The following is a 22,215-nucleotide window of genomic DNA, read 5'->3' on the forward strand; positions in this document are numbered from 1 at the left end:
GGATTACGCTGTGAAATTACGGCCACATGGACGGGACCAACTCAAATGTCAGGAAATGGGTTTTGTTCGCCTCAGGCAGTTCTGGCCTCGCCTTCTCGTTAGATGATTTCATTGCCCATCACATGTGAGTAACAAGGGATCATTGTATGTACCCTGCTCGCGTTTTCTGATCAATCGAGTTGGCTTGAAAGCACAGGAGCTAGTATTACGGTTTAATATGTCTACGGAGTTGTACCAATCGCAACTTTGGATACCTTGTTCACAACAGGTAAGGTTATTTTGGGGTGGGTTTTTTAAAATTGATATATTTCATATAATAATTTTTATTTTATATTCTGTACGAATAAGATATACCATTTAATAAATCATTGTCATTACTATTTCACTGAAGCCTATAACTGTGAGAAACGCTTTCGAATATATTTGTGAGGGGTAGTTGTATTCGTGGTGGAGACTTTTTTTGTACTTTTATTTTAATAAATCCTTTACTAATACTTTGCGTAAAATAATATGAAAGTTATGTTAAAATTACTAGTATATAGACGACTTTCAGCCACATTGACCAATTACCAAGGGGAGTGGGGGGGGGGGGGAGAGAGAGAGAGAGAGAGAGAGAGAGAGAGAGAGAGAGAGAGAGAGAGAGAGAGAGAGAGAAACAAAGATAGACGTATAGACAGACAAACAGATACAAACAGATACAGACAGATAGATAGACAGACAGTCAGTCAGACAGACAGACAAAGACAGGAAGCAACGGGGAGAAACATATATGGGAGACATCGGTGTCACTTGAACACAATTAACACCAACAGAGACAGACTGAGAGATAGAGAAACAAAGAATGAAAGAAAGCTAAAAGGAAGAGAACGGATACGATGGCTGGGGTGAACGTCCGAGAATATTCAAAATGTTAATTTATTGTTTGACTTCGTCTTTTGCTGTTATGCTGGATGTAAAAGCTACTCTCGATCTACGAATCCACATCGCTTTGATCTTACCCACACACATGGACTTTCCACTGTGTCTCGTTTTACGACCCCAGGTCGTACGCCTTGCCTTTTAAATACAGGCGTGTAAACATTATCACTTAGTGTCAAAACCAGGAGCATGACTGGAATATGTTATAAATGTTGTGAGTTTTAAAGCTGTACTCAATGAACCATTATAAAAAAGAAAAGAAAAAAAGAAGGAAACTGATTTTGTTTTGGTTGTAATATCAAGGGGTAAAATCAAATGTTTTAGATCTATGTTGTCTTTATGTTCAAAAATTGGCAAAAAGCAGTTTGTTGACATGCACTCATAAAATAGGACATGACATAGCTTTTATAAAGCTGTGTGAACACACCAAAACCGCTAAACAGAAGGAAGGAAGGAAATGTTTTATTTAACGACGCGCTCAACACATTTTATTTACGGTTATATGGCGTTAGACATATGGTTAAGGATAACACAGATATTGAGAGAGAAAACTCGTTGCCGCACTTCATGGGCTACTCTCTTCGATTAGCAGCAAGGGATCTTTTATATGCACCATCCCACAGACAGGACAGTACATATCACGGTCTTTGTTACACCAGTTGTGGAGCACTGGCTTGAATGAGAAATAGCCCAATGGGTTCAACGACGGGGATCGACCCTAGACCGACCGCTCATCAAGCGAAAGCTTTACCACTGGGCTACGTCACACACACACACACACACACACACACACACACACACACACACATCCGCTAAACAGAGATGCCTGATGTGAGCTCTTTTTTGGGGGACAAATTTGGCAACCGTTAACTCGTGTGCTCAATCCGGGTTAAGAAAAAAAAGTAGTAATTCATAAGGTTACTTACTTTATTAGGTTACTATAATTAAGGAAATGGCAGCTAAATTTGTTTAATGTTAGTTAATTTTTGTGTGTACATGCAATATTTAACATTTTGTTTATTACGCCAGATCAAATTGACAGTGTCAAGTTGGGAAGCCTCAGATCATTGCCTTACGTTGGTACTATTCATATGAATCCACTGACATTAATTGGCTTATGGTTGGGGGAGGGGGCAACGTTGCTGCTAATTGAAAAATGTAGGGGGTTTCCTCTAAGACAACATGTCAGATTGGTCAGTAGCTGATGATTAATAAATCAGTGTGCTATAGTGGTGTCGTTGAACAAAACAAAGTTTAATACACACACACACACACACACACACACATACACACACACACACACACACACACATACCATCGAGTTATGTGTACACTCGTACAAATGAAAATAATTGTTAACTGCTCCTTTCTTCATTTATAATACTATTTATTTTTATGTCCCCCGGCACTAAAAAACAGTTGATACGTATTAGTATCGCTGTAGATTGATATGTCTCTTGTGTCGTGAAGTACATTCCTTCAGAAAAAAAAAAGGTGGACACACATTAAAATGTCTGTCAAGAATGACAACGGATTAAGAATGCCACCTTGGTGAACTCCCCTCATTATCTGTTCAGTTTTGATTCGTCTTGTTTGCGTGTTGCATTCTTCATTTATTTGTCGATGAGATGTTTTCCGGATTCGTATTGTGATGGTATATGTGGTTAGGGATTTCCACCTGGTTTCTGGCCTGTACTGTTTGATATGCGGACCGCTGAAGTCTTTCCGTCTGTAGTGTTTCTTGGCCCTGTGTTTAAAGAAGAGATGGATAGGTGTATGTGTAGTTTCTTTTGTCTTTTGACACAACCGGACATGCGCTGAGATTGTAACAAACGACAACTGACCATTCAAACATAGGTAAAGACGAGCACGTCTTTTGTGACAAATGATTTAATTTTTCAGAACTTGCCAGTTATATTTAAGTAGACCACTATCTTCTCAGTGTGTAAGATCCAGCTAATATCGGTTTGATGTTATTTCGGCATTTAACTATATATATACTTCTGTTTTGCATATAAATATCACTTTTGCTCTATTTAGCTATTTAGAACTTCTTGTATCTTGTTTTATGCAAATGTCTGTGGTTGTCCCTACCAGTGTGCGTGTGTGTGTGTGTGTGTGTGTGTATTAACCGTGTTGTTTTGTCGCAGACTCGGGATGACCATCATGAACAGCCGAGTGGTGGACAGAAGGTTCCAGACGGTATTTTGAGCGCCATGAACAAACCAGGAGCAAAGCCATTCTCCTACGGAATTGACCTGGCGGAACTCAAGGAGAAAACACAGTGAGTATAGCAGTATTTTATCCTGGCGATTTGTGCCACCTTCTCCATCAACCGTCCCTCACCGAGCTACTCTCGTCCCAGTAATATTCCAAACCTTTACGTAGCTCAATAACGTTTTCTTTAGACCGACCGTTCAAAATTGCGCACAATTTCCTTCACAAAAACGCGCACCCATTTCCCTTTGACTCAATCCTACGGGATATTCCAAATTACATTGCACCATACCACCCTCCGCCTGTTACCGGTTGCTGCCGGACTGCTGGTGCTCCCTTGCACCTGCCAGTGCAGGCGGTCCCTCCTCCTCCCTCCCCAACCCTTTCCTGTCCTGGACGGAGGGGCCGACTGAGGCCGACACCTGTGCCTAGGACAGGCGTGCGCTACAACAGCTTGCTCTGAATGTGAACGTTAAACACTTTGATCTTGGTCTTGATCAACCGTCCTTTGGTAGAATCAGTGTCACAAAATATCGTAAGCCTAGTTTTGCACGTAAACGCAAATCTATGACTAAACCACAGTTCTTATTACTGTTAACAGTAGAACAAATATAGTTTGAAGTACATATCTTTCATTTTCTTTTGTCCTTATGATGCTCCATCTTCTTTAATTATGTAGTTTTCTGTGTAAAATAGATGTCAAACATACGTAAACGTATGACCGATATAACTGTTAGTCGCAGACGTAAACTTACGATGATTTGTGAAATTGACTCCAGAACCTCAAAGTCACAAAGGCAGAAGATGACGGCGACTGGGGAGGGTGAAGGCAGCTATATATTAATTTAAATTTCAACTGGGGGCCCAATACATTATGTTCAGATTTGGTCGGCTGTGCCTCCCGCCCACCCCATCGCTGCCGACTCCTGGGTTTTATTACTTTATAAATTGTATTTCTGTCTGAGTCTTGAGTCTCGCTAATGCATGCATTTGCAGAAATCTCTGACATCGATACAGGGTGTGGGGAGTATGGACAACCATCTCTTGTTTTGACTATCCGTGCTTACGGAAACATAATACAAGTCTTTGTTGTTGGATATTTGTCTGACATTTAAAACGCCCCAGTCTGATTTGTTAGGAGTAGGAAGTAGTTCACAGATGTGCATCTTAAATATTCAGATCAGGCTGGAACCTAAATGCCGCTAACTGGATGACTTGTACTTCGGGAGGTGTGATTAATGTACAGACAACAAAACTGATTTTAAATGGCGTTAATGAAAAAAAAAAGAAAAAAGGAAAACCCCACTGGCAAATTAGATTAGGGGATCTATAGTGAGTCAGTCGTCATAAAATGTGTTTTGGTATTACTGTGTTTGTGTATGGCATATCTTAAAACTCGTTTTAACAAATATATATATATATGTGTGTGTGTGTGTGTGTAAAATTTTTTATCACGAAGTGTCAAGTTTATTGTAGTAAACAACTTTCTTTTAAGAAAATAATACAATAACACATTTTTCATAACTAAAATTTAATGTCAAGTTTATTGTACGATGTAAGACGTTGAGATGTGAATTTGCATAAACGCTTTGTCATCAGTCAAAATGTGTCACCTTCTTGCACTAGCACAGCATACAGCATACAAAAACGCGTCATAGCGCCCGACACTGTTGTTTGTGATGCTTTACTGTAATTTCCACTTCTAGGAAACGAGCACCAGCTGTTGCCCCGAAGAAAAAGAAACAAATGGATACGCCACCCACAAACGAAAACGTCGCGCCCAACAGACAGCAGTTCGTCGCTACAGGCCCGGTGGCAGCAAGGTTAGTTGATCAGCTCTATTACTGATTATTTCTTTGGAACAAAAACATCACAGCGATATGCAACGTACCAGGGGCGAATACACAATGCGTGTAGGAGGTGTGTGCAACATCAGGGAAGTGCATCTACAGTATTCCAAAGTTCATTAACAGCAGACCTCTAAAAAAAAATATATATATATTTTCGATCGCGCATTAAATTTAGGACGTGCTTTAAATGGTTGTAACGTCTTACGCATTTAGTTAACTGATCCTAGCACTAAGATCATTTAAGGTGATCTTAGCGCTAAGATCGCTTCGTAAGACGAGATCCAGGGTCCCGTTCCACGAAGCGATCTTAGCCCTACGATTACCTTAAGCGCATAGCTACCTTATGCACTTAAGTTGATCTTAGGGCTAAGATCGCTTCGTGAAATGGGGCCCACAGGATTATAAGTATTTTACTTGACATTTGTTTCCAATAACCCGTAAAAGGTTTAGGAAATTTGTTAATTCTCATAAGACTGCATTATATAAAAACAATATATCTTTGGAAACGTCTAGCTGACTAACAAATTACATCTGCCCACTAAAATGAAATAAAGTCATTACATTCATGTGATTTTCGGGGCATTTTGAAGTTCAGTGGATGGGTAGGCACCCCCAGCACCCTCCGTCTGGATCCACGTCTGATTATAAACAAACATTGATAATATGGCCTGTGTGGTGTAGTGCTTAATCCATCAGACTTAAGGCTGGTAGGTACTGTGTTCGCCTCCCGGTACCGGCTCCCACCCAGGGCGAGTTTGACAACTTAATGGGTAGGTGTAAAGCCACTACACCGACATCTGTGTCAGTAGCCACCAACCTACTGTCCAGCAGTGAGTCCAGGTAGCTGAAGAAGAAGAAGAGAAGAAGAAGCAGGACATTTTTGTGCCCGTATCTGTGATTCCAGTACACTATCTCAAGGGCGGAATTTAGCTCAGTCGGTAGAAGGAAGGAAGGAAGGAAACGTTTTATTTAACGACGCACTCAACACATTTTATTTACGGTTATATGGCGTCAGACATATGTTTAAGAACCACACATATATTGAGAATGAAACCAGCTGTCGCCATTTCATGGGCTACTATTTTCGATTAGCAGCAAGCGATCTTTTATATGCACCATCCCACAGACAGGATAGTAAATACCACGGCCTTTGATATACCAGTCGTGGTGCACTGGCTGGAACAAGAAATTGCCCAATGGGACCCAACGACGGGTATCAATCCCAGACATCGAGCGGGCGCTTTACTACTGGGCTACGTCACGCACCTCCAGATAGCTGAGGTGTGTGTTCCCAGGACAGCGTGCTTTTAACTTAATTGGATATAAACACGAAAATAACCATAAATCAAAAATATGCATACACGTCCATAGCCAGTTCTAGAAGCTCATCATTTCAGTAAGGAATTTACAGCAGTGGTATGTAAACGAAGGGGGGGGGGGGGGGGGGGGGGGGGTTCAGAGGGAAGACTGTGTAAAAACAAGTATGGGAGGGGTTGGGGCGTTAGGTCAGAAATGGGCTCAGAGTCAATATCCTCTGACATTACATCCACGACGTTGCTAAAAATTATTGTGGCGCTTTAGCCTGAGGTACAGTTTTGTTACATGATAAAAAAAAAAAAAACGAATCTTAGTCGTACCGAACGCCACTGTTTACGTTGCAGTCATAAATACATTGCAATTTTGATATTCCCGACTGCGAGTTATTTATGCAAAGATTATGTGTGTGGTCTATTGATATGTAATTATGTGTAACAAATAAATGTAAAAATAGCGAAATAGGCACATGCCACTATGATAAACCACCTTTAAGTAAGTTGACCCTTATTGGCTTATTTCCCGTTCAAGCTAGTGGTCCATAACGAAGAATGTGTGTAAACAGAGTCCTTGCTTTTAATCAATAAAAGTAGTCAACTCGGCAACACCAAACTTCTTCTCATACGATTAAAGTTAATGACCCTTGTTCCTGAGGCGTGTGAGTTTTCATGCCTCGCATAAAATGCATTTGGAGCTATAAGTAACATAAGGGTGCCCAGAAACATTTTCCGTTGACCAAAATTGATCGCTTCTCCAGGATGTTGTAATTTTTAAAAATATGTAGTTTACTGGTAAAACAAACAGTTATATACATCCAGGGATCTTTTATATATGCGCTCCCCCACAGAGAGCTCAGTTCAACACATACCACGGCTTTTGATATACCAATTGTGGGACACTTGTTCGGAATTGGCGATCCTATGACCCAAGCAAGTTCTCTACCGACTGCTAGGATCGATCCCCGTCGGTGGGCCCATTGGGCTATTTCTCGTTCCAACCAGTGCATCACAACTGGTATATCAAAGACCGTGGTATGTGTTATCATGTTTGTGGAATGGTGCATATGAAAGATCCTTTGTTGCTAATCGAAAAAGAGTAGCCCATGAAGTGGCAACAGTGGGTTTCCTCTCTCAGTATATGCGTTGTCCTTAACCATATTTCTGACGCCATATAACCGTAAATAAAATGTGTTGAGTGCGTCGTTAAATAAAACGTTTCCTTCCTTCCTTCCTTCCTTCTACCGACTGAGCTAAATTCCGCCCTTGAGATAGTGTACTGGAATCATAGATACGGGCACAAAAATGTCGTGCTATCATCATCATAATTGGAATATGGCAGGTTTTTGATTGATGGGCGTGTATTTGCAGTTTTGGTTTACGTTAATAACTCAGAAACGTAACTCTTTTCTTAACATACCTATCTCAGAAACGTAACTCTTGTCTTAATATTCCTGTCTCAAAAGTAAGTTATTTTGTTAAAATAGCACGCGCAGTTCGTGGATAATGATTAAAATTTAATTAATGATCCGTGTACATCTGTAACCAAATCCTATCTTGTGGGTAAGCCGTGCATACCAACGAGTTAACACCGGTATCTAATAGCCTTATTAATGTAAAAGCTAGAGATTTCGCTCTTTATATTTTATCATGTTTCCATTCTAAGAATTATTATCAGCTAACGGCCTGTTTCTGATCTCCAGTTATCGCCATCTACCCTATTTATCTTCTTATTCCTTTCGCTTTAAACGCCTCCTCATTGGCCCGCTGCCAGGTCACGTGGTTCTAATGAGAATACCATTTTCCTTGCGTCTGACTGAAGCCAGTAAAATGTATACATAAATAGCTGGACAAAATGTTATCGAGGCAAGCGGAAAGCGACGGTAACCCAGGGCCTGCTACATTCTTCTGAGTGCACTCAGCGTCAGAGCTATCTTCGACGTGATGCTCATGCTCCTTTTAAATAGTCCTGTCTAAAATAGTATGTCAGTAAAATGCAGGAGTGTCTTCTTAGCTGTGTGTTAAAGGGACAGACCCATTTTATTAATCACTAAGACATATTTTTTGCCGAGACCATAATTTCAGCCTGTAAAAATGAACACTAAGTTTGGTTAATTTACAAACATGTTACTAATTTGGATTAAACTGAGTGAAACAAGAGTCTGTGAGGTTGAAATACCCTTAAATATAGATTAAAACGCGACTCCATAACCGTTACTTATCAGACGCACGGGCGGTTTTTTTTTTTTTTTTAATATCAAAAATGCATTGCGTGGTATTAGAAACACCAGGATGACCAGAAACACTTCGGTTGTACGGAAATGGATAATCTAAAGAATAAAATATAAGTAATGTTTGATTTCAGTGATCATAAACGGCTCTAATAGTGAAAAATATGCCTTAGTGTTTAAAAACTAGGGTCTGTCCCTTTAAGCAAAGGAAAGCAATACTTGTTTTAACGCCGCCTTAGCACACGTCAGACCGCGGCGTCTTAACATATGATTTTTTTAGATTTGGTGAAACGCTGAGACTTAAATTTGTTATAAAAGTTGGATAGTATATCAGTATTTTTAATCGATCCAGCTCTCCGAAGCGCAAAAACGAGGGGCGACAAACCACGACGGCCCCCAATAGGCAAGGTTTCAGAAAGAGCTATAATTCGGCTAACTAATGCCTCGGTCACATATGATGCTGCCGCCGCACGGTTCTGCGGTCTGCGGTTTGTAGATGGGATTTTTTACAAATCGTACGGCTTTGCGGGCTGCGGAAGCAGTGTTCACAAATGTTACGGGGTCCGCACGGCAATCGTAAAAGTCATGAAATCAAAATGCGTGAGGAGACCGCAAGGCGATAGTTAACAAACCGCGAGGCGCCCTCACGGCGACTGCAAGGCAATCGCAAGGCCATCTTGACGATCTGGCTAGTGTCACAGCAGGCAATATATACCTCTTTAGAAAGATGATCGTACGGCGGCCGCCAACTCTACGGTTGCCGTTAGGCCATCGTACGGCAGCCCTAAAGTCACTGCACGGTTGCCGTACGATATTTAGAACATCGTACGGCCATCTCACGGAGGCCGCAAGACTACCGTGAGGTGACAGTAAGGAGGCTTCACGGTTGTTGCGGCTGCCGTACGATTTTCTAGGCACACCAGACAGGGTAAAAACCGTGAGGTACGGCCTTGCGATTTCCGAAAAAAAGTTTTAATGTCAAATTAAAAAAAAATCGTAAGCCCCTGCGACAAGCAAAAAACCTTGAGATCGCCTCACGGCTACTGTATTCTACCGTGCGGCCACCGCACGGTTATGGCAATTTGGGGGACTTACGGCCGCCGCCAACACGCCGCAGGCCATTTGTGACCAAGGCATAAGTTAAAAATCAGGGCCGTACCCTCCGGGGGGGCAGGGGAGGCAGCTGCCCCCCCCCCCTGAGAATCTTGTCCTTTTTTCTTTTTTTTATATATCTCCAGTAATAGCAAAGAAATGTTTAATCTTTATAGTATGTTAAAAATTATTTATAAAATTTAGTGCCCCCGCATGGATTTTGGTCAGGGTACGGCCCTGAAAATTAATCAGATACCTCCTTAAGTTACTTTCGATGAACCGCTCCAAATTAGGCGCCAAATTACCATTTTTTTTTACATTTTTGACTTAATCCTACGGGACATTCAAAATTCAATAGTGCTCACCATAAATGCCCGCTCCCGCTGGACTCTCATGCAAAGAGTCTTTGGTTCGAAACCTCCTCAGTGCAGGATGATTTATTTATAATCTTAAATCTTTATTAGTATTATTATTACCATTGCGCTATTTCTCGCTCCAGCCAGTGCACCACGACTGGTACATCACAGGCCTTGGTATGTGCTATCCTGTCTATGGGATGGTGCATATAAAAGATCTCTTGCTGCTAATCGAAAAGAGTAGCCCATGAAGTGGCGACAGCGGGTTTCCTCCGTCAATATATGTGTGGTCCTTAACCATATGTCCGACGCCATATAACCGTAAATAAAATGTGTTGAATGTGTTGTTAAATAAAACATTTTCTATTATGATTATATCTTAGCTACAACAAGCCTGTGGCCAAGCACATCATCGAGTCGGAGACGTATCGCATGATCCACGCCAACGAGAGCGCCAAACAGCCAGTCGTGGAGCACGAGCCGGTCTCGTACCAGCAGGGATCGAAACCCAACAAGCAGTCCATGTCGTTCCGGGTGCTGCAGTGGATGACGGACACGGAGAAAGAAGAGGCAGAGAGAGAACAACAGGAAGGTTGGTGGTCCGAAAGCGGATGCGTGTTCTGGGCGGCGCTCGCAAACAGTTCGACTGGTTTTCAGCCTAGTTTGTGCTGTGAGATTAATTTAAATATCAGGCATAAAAACCAGTCTAGCTAACGACTGCGAGCGCTCGGCCTCCAAAACGTGTGGAGTTGAAAAATTAATCTTCATCTAGATGTAGACTAAGATTTCATCTTTAAGCTCGTCATTCTTTAATACAGACTAAAATATATTGTACTACGTGTACTTTCGTCCTTTTTTAAAAATCTGGGGGTAGTTTTTTTCTATGTCGAACAAAATTAAAGTTATTGAAATAAGACAACCCCAAGTTCAGCCAGCAAACGGTTCGTTAACGCGAACTATTTGATTGGTTCCCAACGTAGCCATTTGGTTTACCGTGAAACGCATATATACCAGTCTAGCGAACGTTTTTTATCCGCTCGGTCTGGTTGAACGCAGTCCAGATGTCTTCCATTGTAGAGGTTGAGACTAGCAATAACTGCATAGATTTTTAATTTAATTTTAAAGTTAGAAAAGCCCATAAATTAATTATTAAATCTTTATACATTTCAAAACAGACTATATTATCAAAGTGACAGAATAGATAAATTACATTTATTCATAAACTGGGGGGGGGGGGGGGGGGGGGGGGTAGAGAAAAAGAATACGTCAAATAGATGCGTAATTCGAACTAGTCTTCAGTGAACAAAATCATATATAGGCCTACTAACTTCATATATATTGCATATCAATCATTTACCCATAGATACAGTTGTTCATGTTTTCAAATAGCAGCTTTGAGTAACAGTCATATATGTACCTAATTTGTTGTAGTAAAGCACCTCTAGAGAATTTAGAAAATACCTTATATCCGTTGTGATTAGATATGGCAAAACGTTTTTCTTGCATGATGTTCAGAAAGAGTGTCGTTGAAATATTAAGTATCGCAATTGTTGCCAAAATACCCAAAATTTAAAAACATTTGTAACGCTTGAAGGACCCACCCCACCCCCTTCATTCCCCCAAAAATCATTCTATTGGTGTAATATAATTTTAACTTGCTTTTATGTATTTATGAATAAACTGATTTGATTTGATTTGACAATAGCTATAACTTCCTACGTTAAACACTGTCGTCGTGAGAGTGTTTATGAAAAAGAAAACATTAAAAAAAAATCTAAATATTTTAGTAATAAAAGTGTTTTACGTAGCGCTGTTCAGAAACTTACACCCACCATTCACCGTAGCGCTACATAACGTTTGGGACCCCCCTTACCCCCCCCCCCAACACACACACACACACACACAAACAAACACACATACCCTAGAGCGTTACGTAATATTTAAATGGCCCTAAAGGTGTCGCTGGAGTGTTGGGGGTAAAAACTAAGAAAATATACCATCGACGTCCCAAACTGCGTTCACCTAACGACAAAAACACGAATACGATATTTACGGAAATACTATTCTACATTTTTCAGCTACAATACGTGAAACAAAATAAATTGCAATCAAGTAACATAAAAAATCAACAATGTGGACGTAAAACAAATCCATTCTAGTAAATAAAAGTGAAAAACCCTCCGTTAAAGAGGAAAGGGTGTGACGTTTCTAACTGCGTTCAGGCGCATGCGTTTGCAAAAATAATCGTACTGCGCATGTGCGGTTCGTCATTTTCCATTTTTAAGGCAACTACATGAAAAAAATATATGTTTCTTAATTATGCACAGTTGCCGAACACTTAATTTATTAATTTTTTAAAAGGAAACATTCAATGTATCAAGCGTTCTGGTTCCGGTCCGCGTTTTACCAGCAGACATCGCTCACACTTGATGTCAATACTGATAGGCATTACGTTCATACCTGCGAATAGTTTGTAAAAAAAATATTTTTTAATGAATTGATTCTAAATTAACACAATTTATATACTCAAAATTATTTACAACTGTTATGAATGCATTATGAATACTATTCACTACAATAGAGACACAAAAATGTAGCATACCTTTTGCAGATCGAATATAATAATTGAAAACAAATTCTAACAACAGGGGTCTTAAAAATCGTAAAAATTTAATTCTTTGGCCTTGTTGATCTGGCACGTGTGAAGTCATGTGACACGCACCGAATGTTAATTCATCTTTCTCCATTTTAGGTCAATTTCTACGAGTCATGTAGACCCGATATCTGTAATTTTAAGGAATAAACAAAAACGACTTAGTAAAATTAATGGTTTTAGGGCTTTGTAAAGTTTTGTATTTAGATACTTACTTTTCTCAACTTTATTGTTTATAAAAATGTTCCTGAACTGTGAAGAAAAACCTCATAAATGAACGACATGCCGATGACAACAAATCTGATGTTGATTGCGCGAACCGTGCACGAGAAAACAAAATGAACGGAATTTGAAGCATAACGCAGTTAGGGACGTTGACGATATATGTAAAAAGTATACATTTTGCTTTTTTGTGTTATTGTTTTGCGGGATTTAATTTATTTTTTGATACCTTTTTATGGTCATGGTCTTAAAAATTTATTTCAAAATTAGTATGTTCTTTCGTCCTTTGAAACAAAAACATCAGGCACGCGGGTTTTTTTATTTTTATTATTACTTATTGATCCTTGTACCCCGGGTAATCCATCCTTCTTCTGGCGTCTCCGCTCTTGTTCCATTGTGCTTGTACTAAATAGCGTGACAATGTTACAACATGCAATGCCATTGGAAGTAATTAATTTGGAATATGCGCAAAAGCCACAGAATGAAACCACCATGAACCATATTGCAGAAAAACCACGGCGTCAGCGTAATCGACTGTTGCGTCATAACTCGGAGGATGACGAAATGAGGTTCTCTGGACTGCATCCGAAATCTCATATTCCATCAGGGTCGTTCCAAAAGCTGAAACGTTACACGGGATCGGACAGTGATACCTCAACAGGACAACGGACGGAGGAGAACCAAGAGTGTAATGAAGGTCAGGACTGCCTACATATATATCTACGAGTGACCTTTCTTTCTGGACAGTGAAACAAACACTCTCGATACTATTATGCATGAAACTAACAAACGCTTAATTTTTTCAGTCGTGCTTGTATCACTTGCATAATATACATATCCACATATAACCATTAAAAACCTTGAAAGTTCCTTATTACCATATGTTCCACATATATAATGTTATTAATAATATTATTATTTAACGGTGTCACTGTCTAATTGCATGTTTTGTTTAAACTTGTTTTCAGGGCTCACCCTGTGCATTGTCAAATTAGCCAGTTGCTAAAACTATACGAAGTGGCTACAATATTTAGTGTTTGGCTAATAAAATATTCCTTAAAATAACCACATTTTAATAATTTTCAAGGAAATACTCTATATATCTAATATATATATATAAAATTGGCTAAAGCAAAAATGTGTCCAGTGTGAGCTCTGCTTTTGTCCATAAATGAAATTTTAAAAAAAACGTTCATATTATTGCATTAAAAAAAGGTATGTTATAGAGTTTAATTTGTCATTGAAAATTTTAAAAACTAATAATACATGTTTTAAAGAGACTGTCTGATTTATTTATGAACAATATGTGCACTCATATATTTCGAAGTTCACTGATATGCTACAATGCATGACCAAGCATCGTTGACATCATTAGTTGATCAGCATGCCAGTTGTATACATATATCCCTTCCATATTAGCGACAAAACGAAAATTATCTTCTACAGAAAAGAGTGATGGTGTCGGGCATTATGACGAGACTTCTATCAGATATATGGGCAAACACATTCCTTCTCCTTCCTTCCGGGTTCTGCAATCTTGGGCAGAGCTGGACACCGCTGTCGACCGTACGTAACTAACATCATTTCGGATATGTGTACATAATTATAGTGAGATGATATTGAAAATGTCCATTATCGTGTTGACTGTATTTTTATTTGGTAAGTAGAAAAGTTAGGATTGCACCAACAATGGACTGAATAATACTAACCGAATTTACAAGCCTTTTTGTTTTTACTTAAACGCAGGTAACTACATACGTGTGTTTAAGAATAACAGGCTACGTAAATTCGGTACTAGGTGTTTAAATACTATAAAATGTACATGTATGTTAAATAAAAAAAATAAAAATCATTAAATGCTGTAGTTAGGAATAGTTTGTGTGTGGTTTGGAATGGGGGACTTAACCCTTCACCACGTTGTCAGTTATGGCATCAGTTTAGATGTCGAGGTACACACGATTGCCACTGAAGGTGAACAAAAATAACAACCCAGAATAGTTTTACGTTTTGTTTATGAGATAATTAATATTATTATTGTTTTTTTAAACATAATGCAAAGTAAAGAACTGACGTTGGCGTTGTACAACGCCACCTACACTAGAGTTATGTTATTCCCTTTGATTACACTTTCTTTCTACTATTTTAGTAGAACAAACAAAAATTAGTTCTACATTGATTAACTGAAGACTCTTGACTTTAGCTTTCACCCAACTCCGTATTGGATGTTCTCGTTTAAAAACAAGAATTATTTCTAAGCATCTGTGAAAGGGACTCCTGAGTTTGTTGCCATTGTAAGATGTATCCTACTAAAATATTTTAACGACTATAAGTACATTTTAAATATAGCTTCTTCTTTTAGAATACTACTGTATACTCAATGTTTTTTCTAGTCGTCCTAATGTTTGTTAGTAGCCCAAACTGGATTTAGTCTCTCAATAATTTTGTACTTTCAAAAATAGGAAATAAAATAACGGTTGACCTAGTACAAAATCTAGAACGGTCATAAACACATTTAATATATAGCTACAAATATTTTATGCAAAACCTACATATATTTAATATATTTAGTCATTGAAACATCTCTGTTAGTCGGCAACGTCTTGATGGCAAGAAACTCAGGAGAGTCCCTTTAATATTGTGAGACGCACGAAGAATATACCTCGTACTCCTAATAAACCTTCGACACTGTGTAAAATGAATAATAAGTTTTGAGATTTTGTGAGTGATTATAAATATTAACATGCATCCTCCACTCACTATGTTGAACAATCTTTCAACATATCTGTGTCACACTTCTTTAGATTTTAAAATCTGGCGTCCTGAAATATAGTTCCAATATTCATGATGCGATCATGACTATAGTTGGGAAGATCAGGAGGTTTAAGGCACATTTCCATGATGTGCGTCGTGTCTATAATTTAAAAGTGAAGTAGTACTACAGGCTTTTTTTCAAAAGAAGTGTACTATTTTAACATATATATCAGCTGAAGTGTTGAATTTAAAATTAAGGATTCCAGTTTTTATGATAGATATGCGGACGACCCGATTGCATTTTCTTGTTGGTGAACTTTAAACACACAAGTGCTTCCATCGTTGGACCTCGAAGAGCATGTACCCTCGATGTTGTTTTTCGATCGTGTCATTGAGTGGACAGCAAAAAACTTCATATGTTGCTTATAACATTTAATTTAAATATAATTTCTTGTTTTCCGACACCTAATAGCCGATGTGTATTTTTGTGCTGGGGTGTCGTTAAACATTCATTCATTGATTTTTTGTTTGTGTGTTTCTGTAGTAAAAGAAAGAAGATTTTGCTGGGGTCTTTTTTTATATTTCAATTTAAACAAATGTTTTAAATATCTACACTTCTGTTTGCGGATAGATGGAATAGATGATGGATAGATAAAATAGACGATGATGTCACTAGTAAATGTAATACTGGAGAGTGTGTTTCTCTCACACAGAGCCGAGTACGAAGAAGAAGGATGAGGATTCCGAGGACGATGGTTTGCCAGACACACTGAGCAGCGACGAGGTGGTCGACGTCCGATACAAGGGGGGACACATACCCTCGAAAATATTTAAATCTCTCCAGAAAGCTGTTGGTGATGACACACCGGAAAATCCAGAAGGTAGTACAATCTTGGGGTTTTTTAAGTGGCTAGCAGAAAATATGTATTATGTTATCAGAACGTTTTTGTCGGTTAAGAAATCCATCCCACTACCCACAGCTACTAATAACACATCTTTCAACACAGCGATTACACATATTTGTGGCATTACGTATTACCAGGGCCCCGTTCCACAAAGCGATCTCAGCGATAAGACCACCTTAAGTGCACAACCAACTTATGCATTTAAGGTGATCTTAACTCTAAGATCGCTTCGTGGAATGGGGCTCTGGTCTGAAATATTACACACAGTGTAATTTTAGTGCCGTCTCAGTCAGTATGATGTGACAGCCACTGACATTTCGTATCGTTGACTTTTACATTTTAACTTAGTATTTATATGTATGCATGTTTTCAGTAGCCAAGTACATTTCGTGTTCAGTTGACATATATACGTTTTAATTTAGTAGTTGTGTGTATGAACGACTTTTCCTTGTCTTGTTTTGTATATAATTGTTTTGTCATAATTATTTGTATTTCATTAATTTGTCTACGGGGTGGAAACGTCAAAGAGTATATGTATATGAAAAAGAAGCAGTTATTTGATATTGGAATAAGGACAGCGTTTTCTCGGTTTATTGATGTAATAAAGCCTAAATATTTCTCTTTATAAAGTAATGCACAACTATCGTTAATTGTTTTTAACTGATCAAACATACATATTTAAATTTTATTTCTATAAAACAGATCTTCATTAGAAAGTTTTCTGATACGGTTTTTACTCTCTCGTTTCAGATAATCCACCAACAGTAGTAAATTCTCAAAATGGAGTTGAACATGTTGCTAAACCTACATCAAAACCAAGTGCTACAACATCGGAGAACATGACGACTGACTTCTAAACTTGTTAATGTATTGACATACTGTGTTTATTTATGTATTATTGTGGTTAAATAGATGTCTTCGGTCCTATGTCGCCACGTCTATTTTCGTATGCGCAGGTCATGTTAAACTGTTATTTCAAGGCCAGACAGTAATACTGGCTTCCATCACGACGAGAGTATCAAGGGAGAGAACTATGTGACTCTTTATTTGTGAACGACTAGCAGTAGACTACTGATTATAAGTTTGTTGAAGGAGAATTCTCGCTGCCACTCATTGTAGTAATACATTATGAAACAGATAAGAAACAATCATCCAAAAGGTTCAGTGCTACACAAAATGTGTTTGTCATGTTAAGTTGTGAGCACTGTTTATTCTAGTCAGTCAGTTCTAAAATCTGTCCGACGCCCAGTCCCTGGCCATGGCCAGAGACTGGACATGGGATGGACATGCCTGGACCTCTTTTGGATATAGGCATGTTAATAAAATTAAAAGAAAGAAAGTTCTAAGAATATGGAATAGACATACTAGTCCTGCTTGATTATTGTTCGTGGCTATCCAATCATAATTACAACTTACATTTCAAAACACTATATATGAATATAGTAAGTAGGTTTAACTATTGGTTACAAACCGCAACAGTCATTAAAAATACATGAGTATTCAAAATATTAGCAATCACACCACCAAACGTGTTAAATCTATATGGTAGGCAAGAATGTTTCGTGTAGCTGAAACAAAAGACAATAGTACATTGTTATATAACAGTAATTTCGTTTGAACTTTTAAATATGTTAATTATTTTAATCATGTGTTGTAACCCCAGGGTGGGCATGTTCTAATATTACTGTTGCTGATAAATGTGTGTAAGGGTCACCCTGATATTACGAGTGTATTTTCAGTTATATACTCGTATAAAAAAAGAAACAGTGCAATGTTGGCATTGTCATTTAGGCGATGTATCAGCAATAACCTTATTACTCTCAAAGATTTTTCTTCTCCTTCGTCTTCTTCCTCTTCTTCTTCTTCTTCTTCAGATTTGTGACATTTTAATAAGATACAATTACATATATATGCCTTTCGTATTTGCAAGACTAAGTTTGTCATTTTTACATATTATTTACATCAGTAACATTGTACTCTATTTGACCATGCAGTTTCTTTGTTCAGTGACTATACATTCATCTTGAATTGCTATAAAAACACACTGCACTCATCATAAATTCATAGTTTTAGGTATAATTAGTGTTGAGCAAAACGAACTGCTGTCATGTGAGTTGATGTTAATATTGTACATACATTTTATGTTGTAGTTAGTTTTTGTGCTATAATGTTTGCAGTGGGGACAAAATTAAGATTTAAAAAAACAATGCAAATACTGTACATAATAATATGAGTGAGTTTAGAGAATAGAGAAGTCCCAATTAAGTTATTTTCATTTCATCATCATTTGCGTATGATATTCCTTGGAATGAAAGGGCGTGTTGGCAACAGGGAATATGTAATAACAAGAAGGTAATAAATACATTGTTAAATGTTAATGGTTTAACGAATAGTAGGCGGAAGGCGGAGCGTGTTGACTAGTTTTAACTAAGTTATGATTACTATCAATATTTGTACGATGGGTCTGCCCAAATGGTAAAATAAGGCTGGGAGCGTGCTAAGTCACTGTGTTTAAAATGGTTCGTTTTTAAGCGTCACGCCATAAGCTGACTTAATGGACTTAAATCGATATTAGGAGAAGACATGTAAATTGTACAGATAAGTATACAAAATCGTATGCAATTCATTGTTTGTATCAGCTGAATATATGCTTTGTATTATAAGTTTGATAGCGTGTATTTTCGTGTGAACTGAGTCACCATTGTGTTTCATAATAAGTTTTCTGTGATGGTTTTTTAATGTGCCTTAACCACATCCGAATACATGTGTTTTGGGAATATAATGTCAATAGGCCTAACTAAAATTATAACTTTCCTGTCTTGGACAAAGGGGCCGGCCAAGGCCGGCTCTTGTGCCCACGACAGGCGTGCGCTACAACAGCTTGTTCTGAATGTGCACGTAAAACCCTATGACCTGACCTGACCTAACTAAAATTATCGTTTTGTACTTAAACTGGATTATTATTTTCTCTGGGCAAAGAAAGTATCCCGCAAAAGGTTTTCGAAAAAGTACCTTCTTACGTGTGGATATTTTTAAATACTAAAATTGACATGGTTAAGATATATGTAAAAAAAATATATATATTTAAAAATGACAAGTTATATAAAACCTGTAAAAACCAATTGTGGCTTTATTAGTGTCCAATTTGTTTTCTCGCAGTATATTCCTAGAACACATCTATGTACGTTTTAATAATTTTATAACAGAAATAACTTGTAAATAAAACTAACGATGTCTGTTATATTTATTTATATATGACCGTGTATATAGTCCATAATACATGGCTGTAATAGTGGTTTTTCAGTGCATGAGTTTAAAAATAACCAATAGCATTTAAAAGCCACCATTTCAGGTTGTATTTCCTAGTGAGTGTGTATATGTATTAATAAATATTTGTTTATTCCAAGTATGTTATTGCCATACCTACTTGTGGTTCGTAGTATGTATCCATTAGCCCAATTGCTAAAAAATGTACTCGTTCTGGAATCCCAACAATATCTGTTAAATACGTCTAATCGGCAACCTGTACACAAGGACCACTGCCTTAAGCGCACGATACTTCTGTGCGGTTTTGGTGAGACCTCTATGACCATTAAATTACAAACAGCATTCGTGCCTTCCCATAGGACTACAAAATAAGTTAAAAGTAAAACGTTTGTTTTGTTAAACAACACCACTAGAGCACAGTGATTTATTAATCATCGGCTATTGGATGTCAAACATTTGGTAAGTTTGACATATTATAATCTTAGAGGGGAAACCTGCTATCTTTTCCCATCAGTAGCAAGGGATATTTTATATGCACCATCTCACAGACAGGATATACCAGTCGTGGTGCACTGGCTAGAACGAACATAATAAGTAGATATTTACTGGTCGTTTAGGTATATTACAACTTCGAATCCAAGAATTTACGAGAAAACCCGAATGTGCTTAAAACAAGAAAGATTATCTTATATACAAACTTCATTATTTTATTTTCAATTTTGTATTTTTTAAAAATCTTGTAGTAATAGTTTTGCAAATGTAATCACAATAATATATTGAATCTTGCTTAAAGGGCAAAATGCAATAGTCCTTTTTTGCGTAAATACATAGCTTTAGTATATTGCTGAATGAACGAAATGAGATATACACGTAGATTTTGTTTAATGAATTGCTAATTTATTTGTGTTGTTTGAGCAAGCAGAAATACCCGATTCGGGATTGTTATATATTTAATAACAGTGTGAGCTGACGCTCCTCACTTGGTGTTTTTCCAAGAAGGAATAAAGTATAAAAACTACCGCCATATTGTTTTTGTGTTGACTTTTCATTCGAATGCCTTTGTGTGTACCAAACTTGAACGGAAACTCGAGAAAAAGCACCCCCGCTCGACAGAATTATTTGAGAAAATAGCATATAATAAATTATGATCATGGACATTTTTGGTTTTTATCCTTCTGCCTCCATTAGGTTGGACTATATCAATTAAAATCCCATAGGCGACCATGTTAACGTTTGTGTTTAAAAACACTATATGCAATATATCAACCAAACTATGACCCATAAATATAAGTACTACAACCCCTATCTCAAAGTATTAACTGCAAAAAATGGTACCTTTCATGGCTCATTTTCGGTATAACCAGATGTTTCTACAACACCCCTAGTTTCGCACAAAATTTGTGTACCTTTTTTTACAGGTACCCCATACATGTTCCAAGCACAAGGCTACTTGACACGGTGGTATATAAAATTGCATACATTTTTAGCCCAGATGAAACTAATTTTTTTTACAACCAACACACTCACATTTATAACCAATCACAGGACTTGTGGTGTTAACTTCTCTATCAAAAGTTCGGTGCACCTCGAACTTCGACCCAGCCGGTGCACCTCGAACTTCGACCCAGCCGGTGCACCTCGAACTTCGACCCAGCCGGAAATTAATTGGTTTAGTGCAACCTATATACTACCTGGGTCAATGACGGCCCTGGAATTCTTTATGTCCATCTGCAATGCAGTTTCTTGACGTGTCGCCATCGTAAATTAAAAAAACATTCAGTTTCAGGCAGCCTACGTTCTTCTCACTTTCTTTTGTGATGATTTTCCACTCTTGACAGACGACCTATTTGTGGTGTACCGATGCGCTTTTAACACCGTTAAGACAAAACACTAATTTCAAGGCCATTGGAAAAAAAGTTTGTTTTGTTTAATGACACCACTGGAGCACATTGATTGATTAATCATCGGTTATTGGATGTCAAACATTTGGTAATTTTGACACATAGTAGGAGGGATCTTTTATATGCACCATCCCACAGACAGGATAGCACATACCACGGCCTTTGATATACCAGTCTTGGAGGTCATTGGTAGGTTTGATGTGCGACTTGCATCTACGTGCGGGATTCCCTTCCCCAAGAACAAAGAGACCACTCCCTCCTCTTTGCTTCCTATTCACACACTAAATTACCGTTTGACATTTCTCCATTTCCGTTTATTATTATTGTAGAACAAATACGAACTTCATCTTCCAGGATAGAGGTCAACTGTTATTTGGACGGAGAGAAAAAGTCGATGTAGTTCCACAAAGCCCACTCCACCAAACATCACACCCATCCCTCGAGCTATGCATTCATTTTGGGTTAAAGCAGTCCAGTACTGAGATACGAATCCACAGAGTACATACAAAGTGTAAACTCCAAAGAAAGGATAGGAATAAACG

General features: G+C 38.1%; 1 protein-coding gene across 1 annotated transcript in view; it reads left to right on the forward strand.

The window, feature by feature from the left end:
• Nucleotides 1-20,791, forward strand: part of LOC121378442 (extensin-like) — a 65,269-nt gene extending 44,478 nt beyond the window's left edge. The window contains exons 5-11 of the mRNA XM_041506613.1: nt 3,069-3,202; nt 4,842-4,958; nt 10,358-10,566; nt 13,358-13,546; nt 14,296-14,415; nt 16,314-16,481; nt 17,256-20,791. Of these exons, the coding sequence (XP_041362547.1) occupies nt 3,069-3,202; nt 4,842-4,958; nt 10,358-10,566; nt 13,358-13,546; nt 14,296-14,415; nt 16,314-16,481; nt 17,256-17,362 (1,044 nt within the window). The 3' untranslated portion in view covers nt 17,363-20,791. The remainder of the gene's footprint in view (nt 1-3,068; nt 3,203-4,841; nt 4,959-10,357; nt 10,567-13,357; nt 13,547-14,295; nt 14,416-16,313; nt 16,482-17,255) is intronic.
• The last annotated feature ends 1,424 nt before the right edge of the window (nt 20,792-22,215 follow it).

This window comes from Gigantopelta aegis, chromosome 8, assembly GCF_016097555.1.
Source record: "Gigantopelta aegis isolate Gae_Host chromosome 8, Gae_host_genome, whole genome shotgun sequence".
NCBI lineage: Eukaryota > Metazoa > Mollusca > Gastropoda > Neomphalida > Peltospiridae > Gigantopelta > Gigantopelta aegis.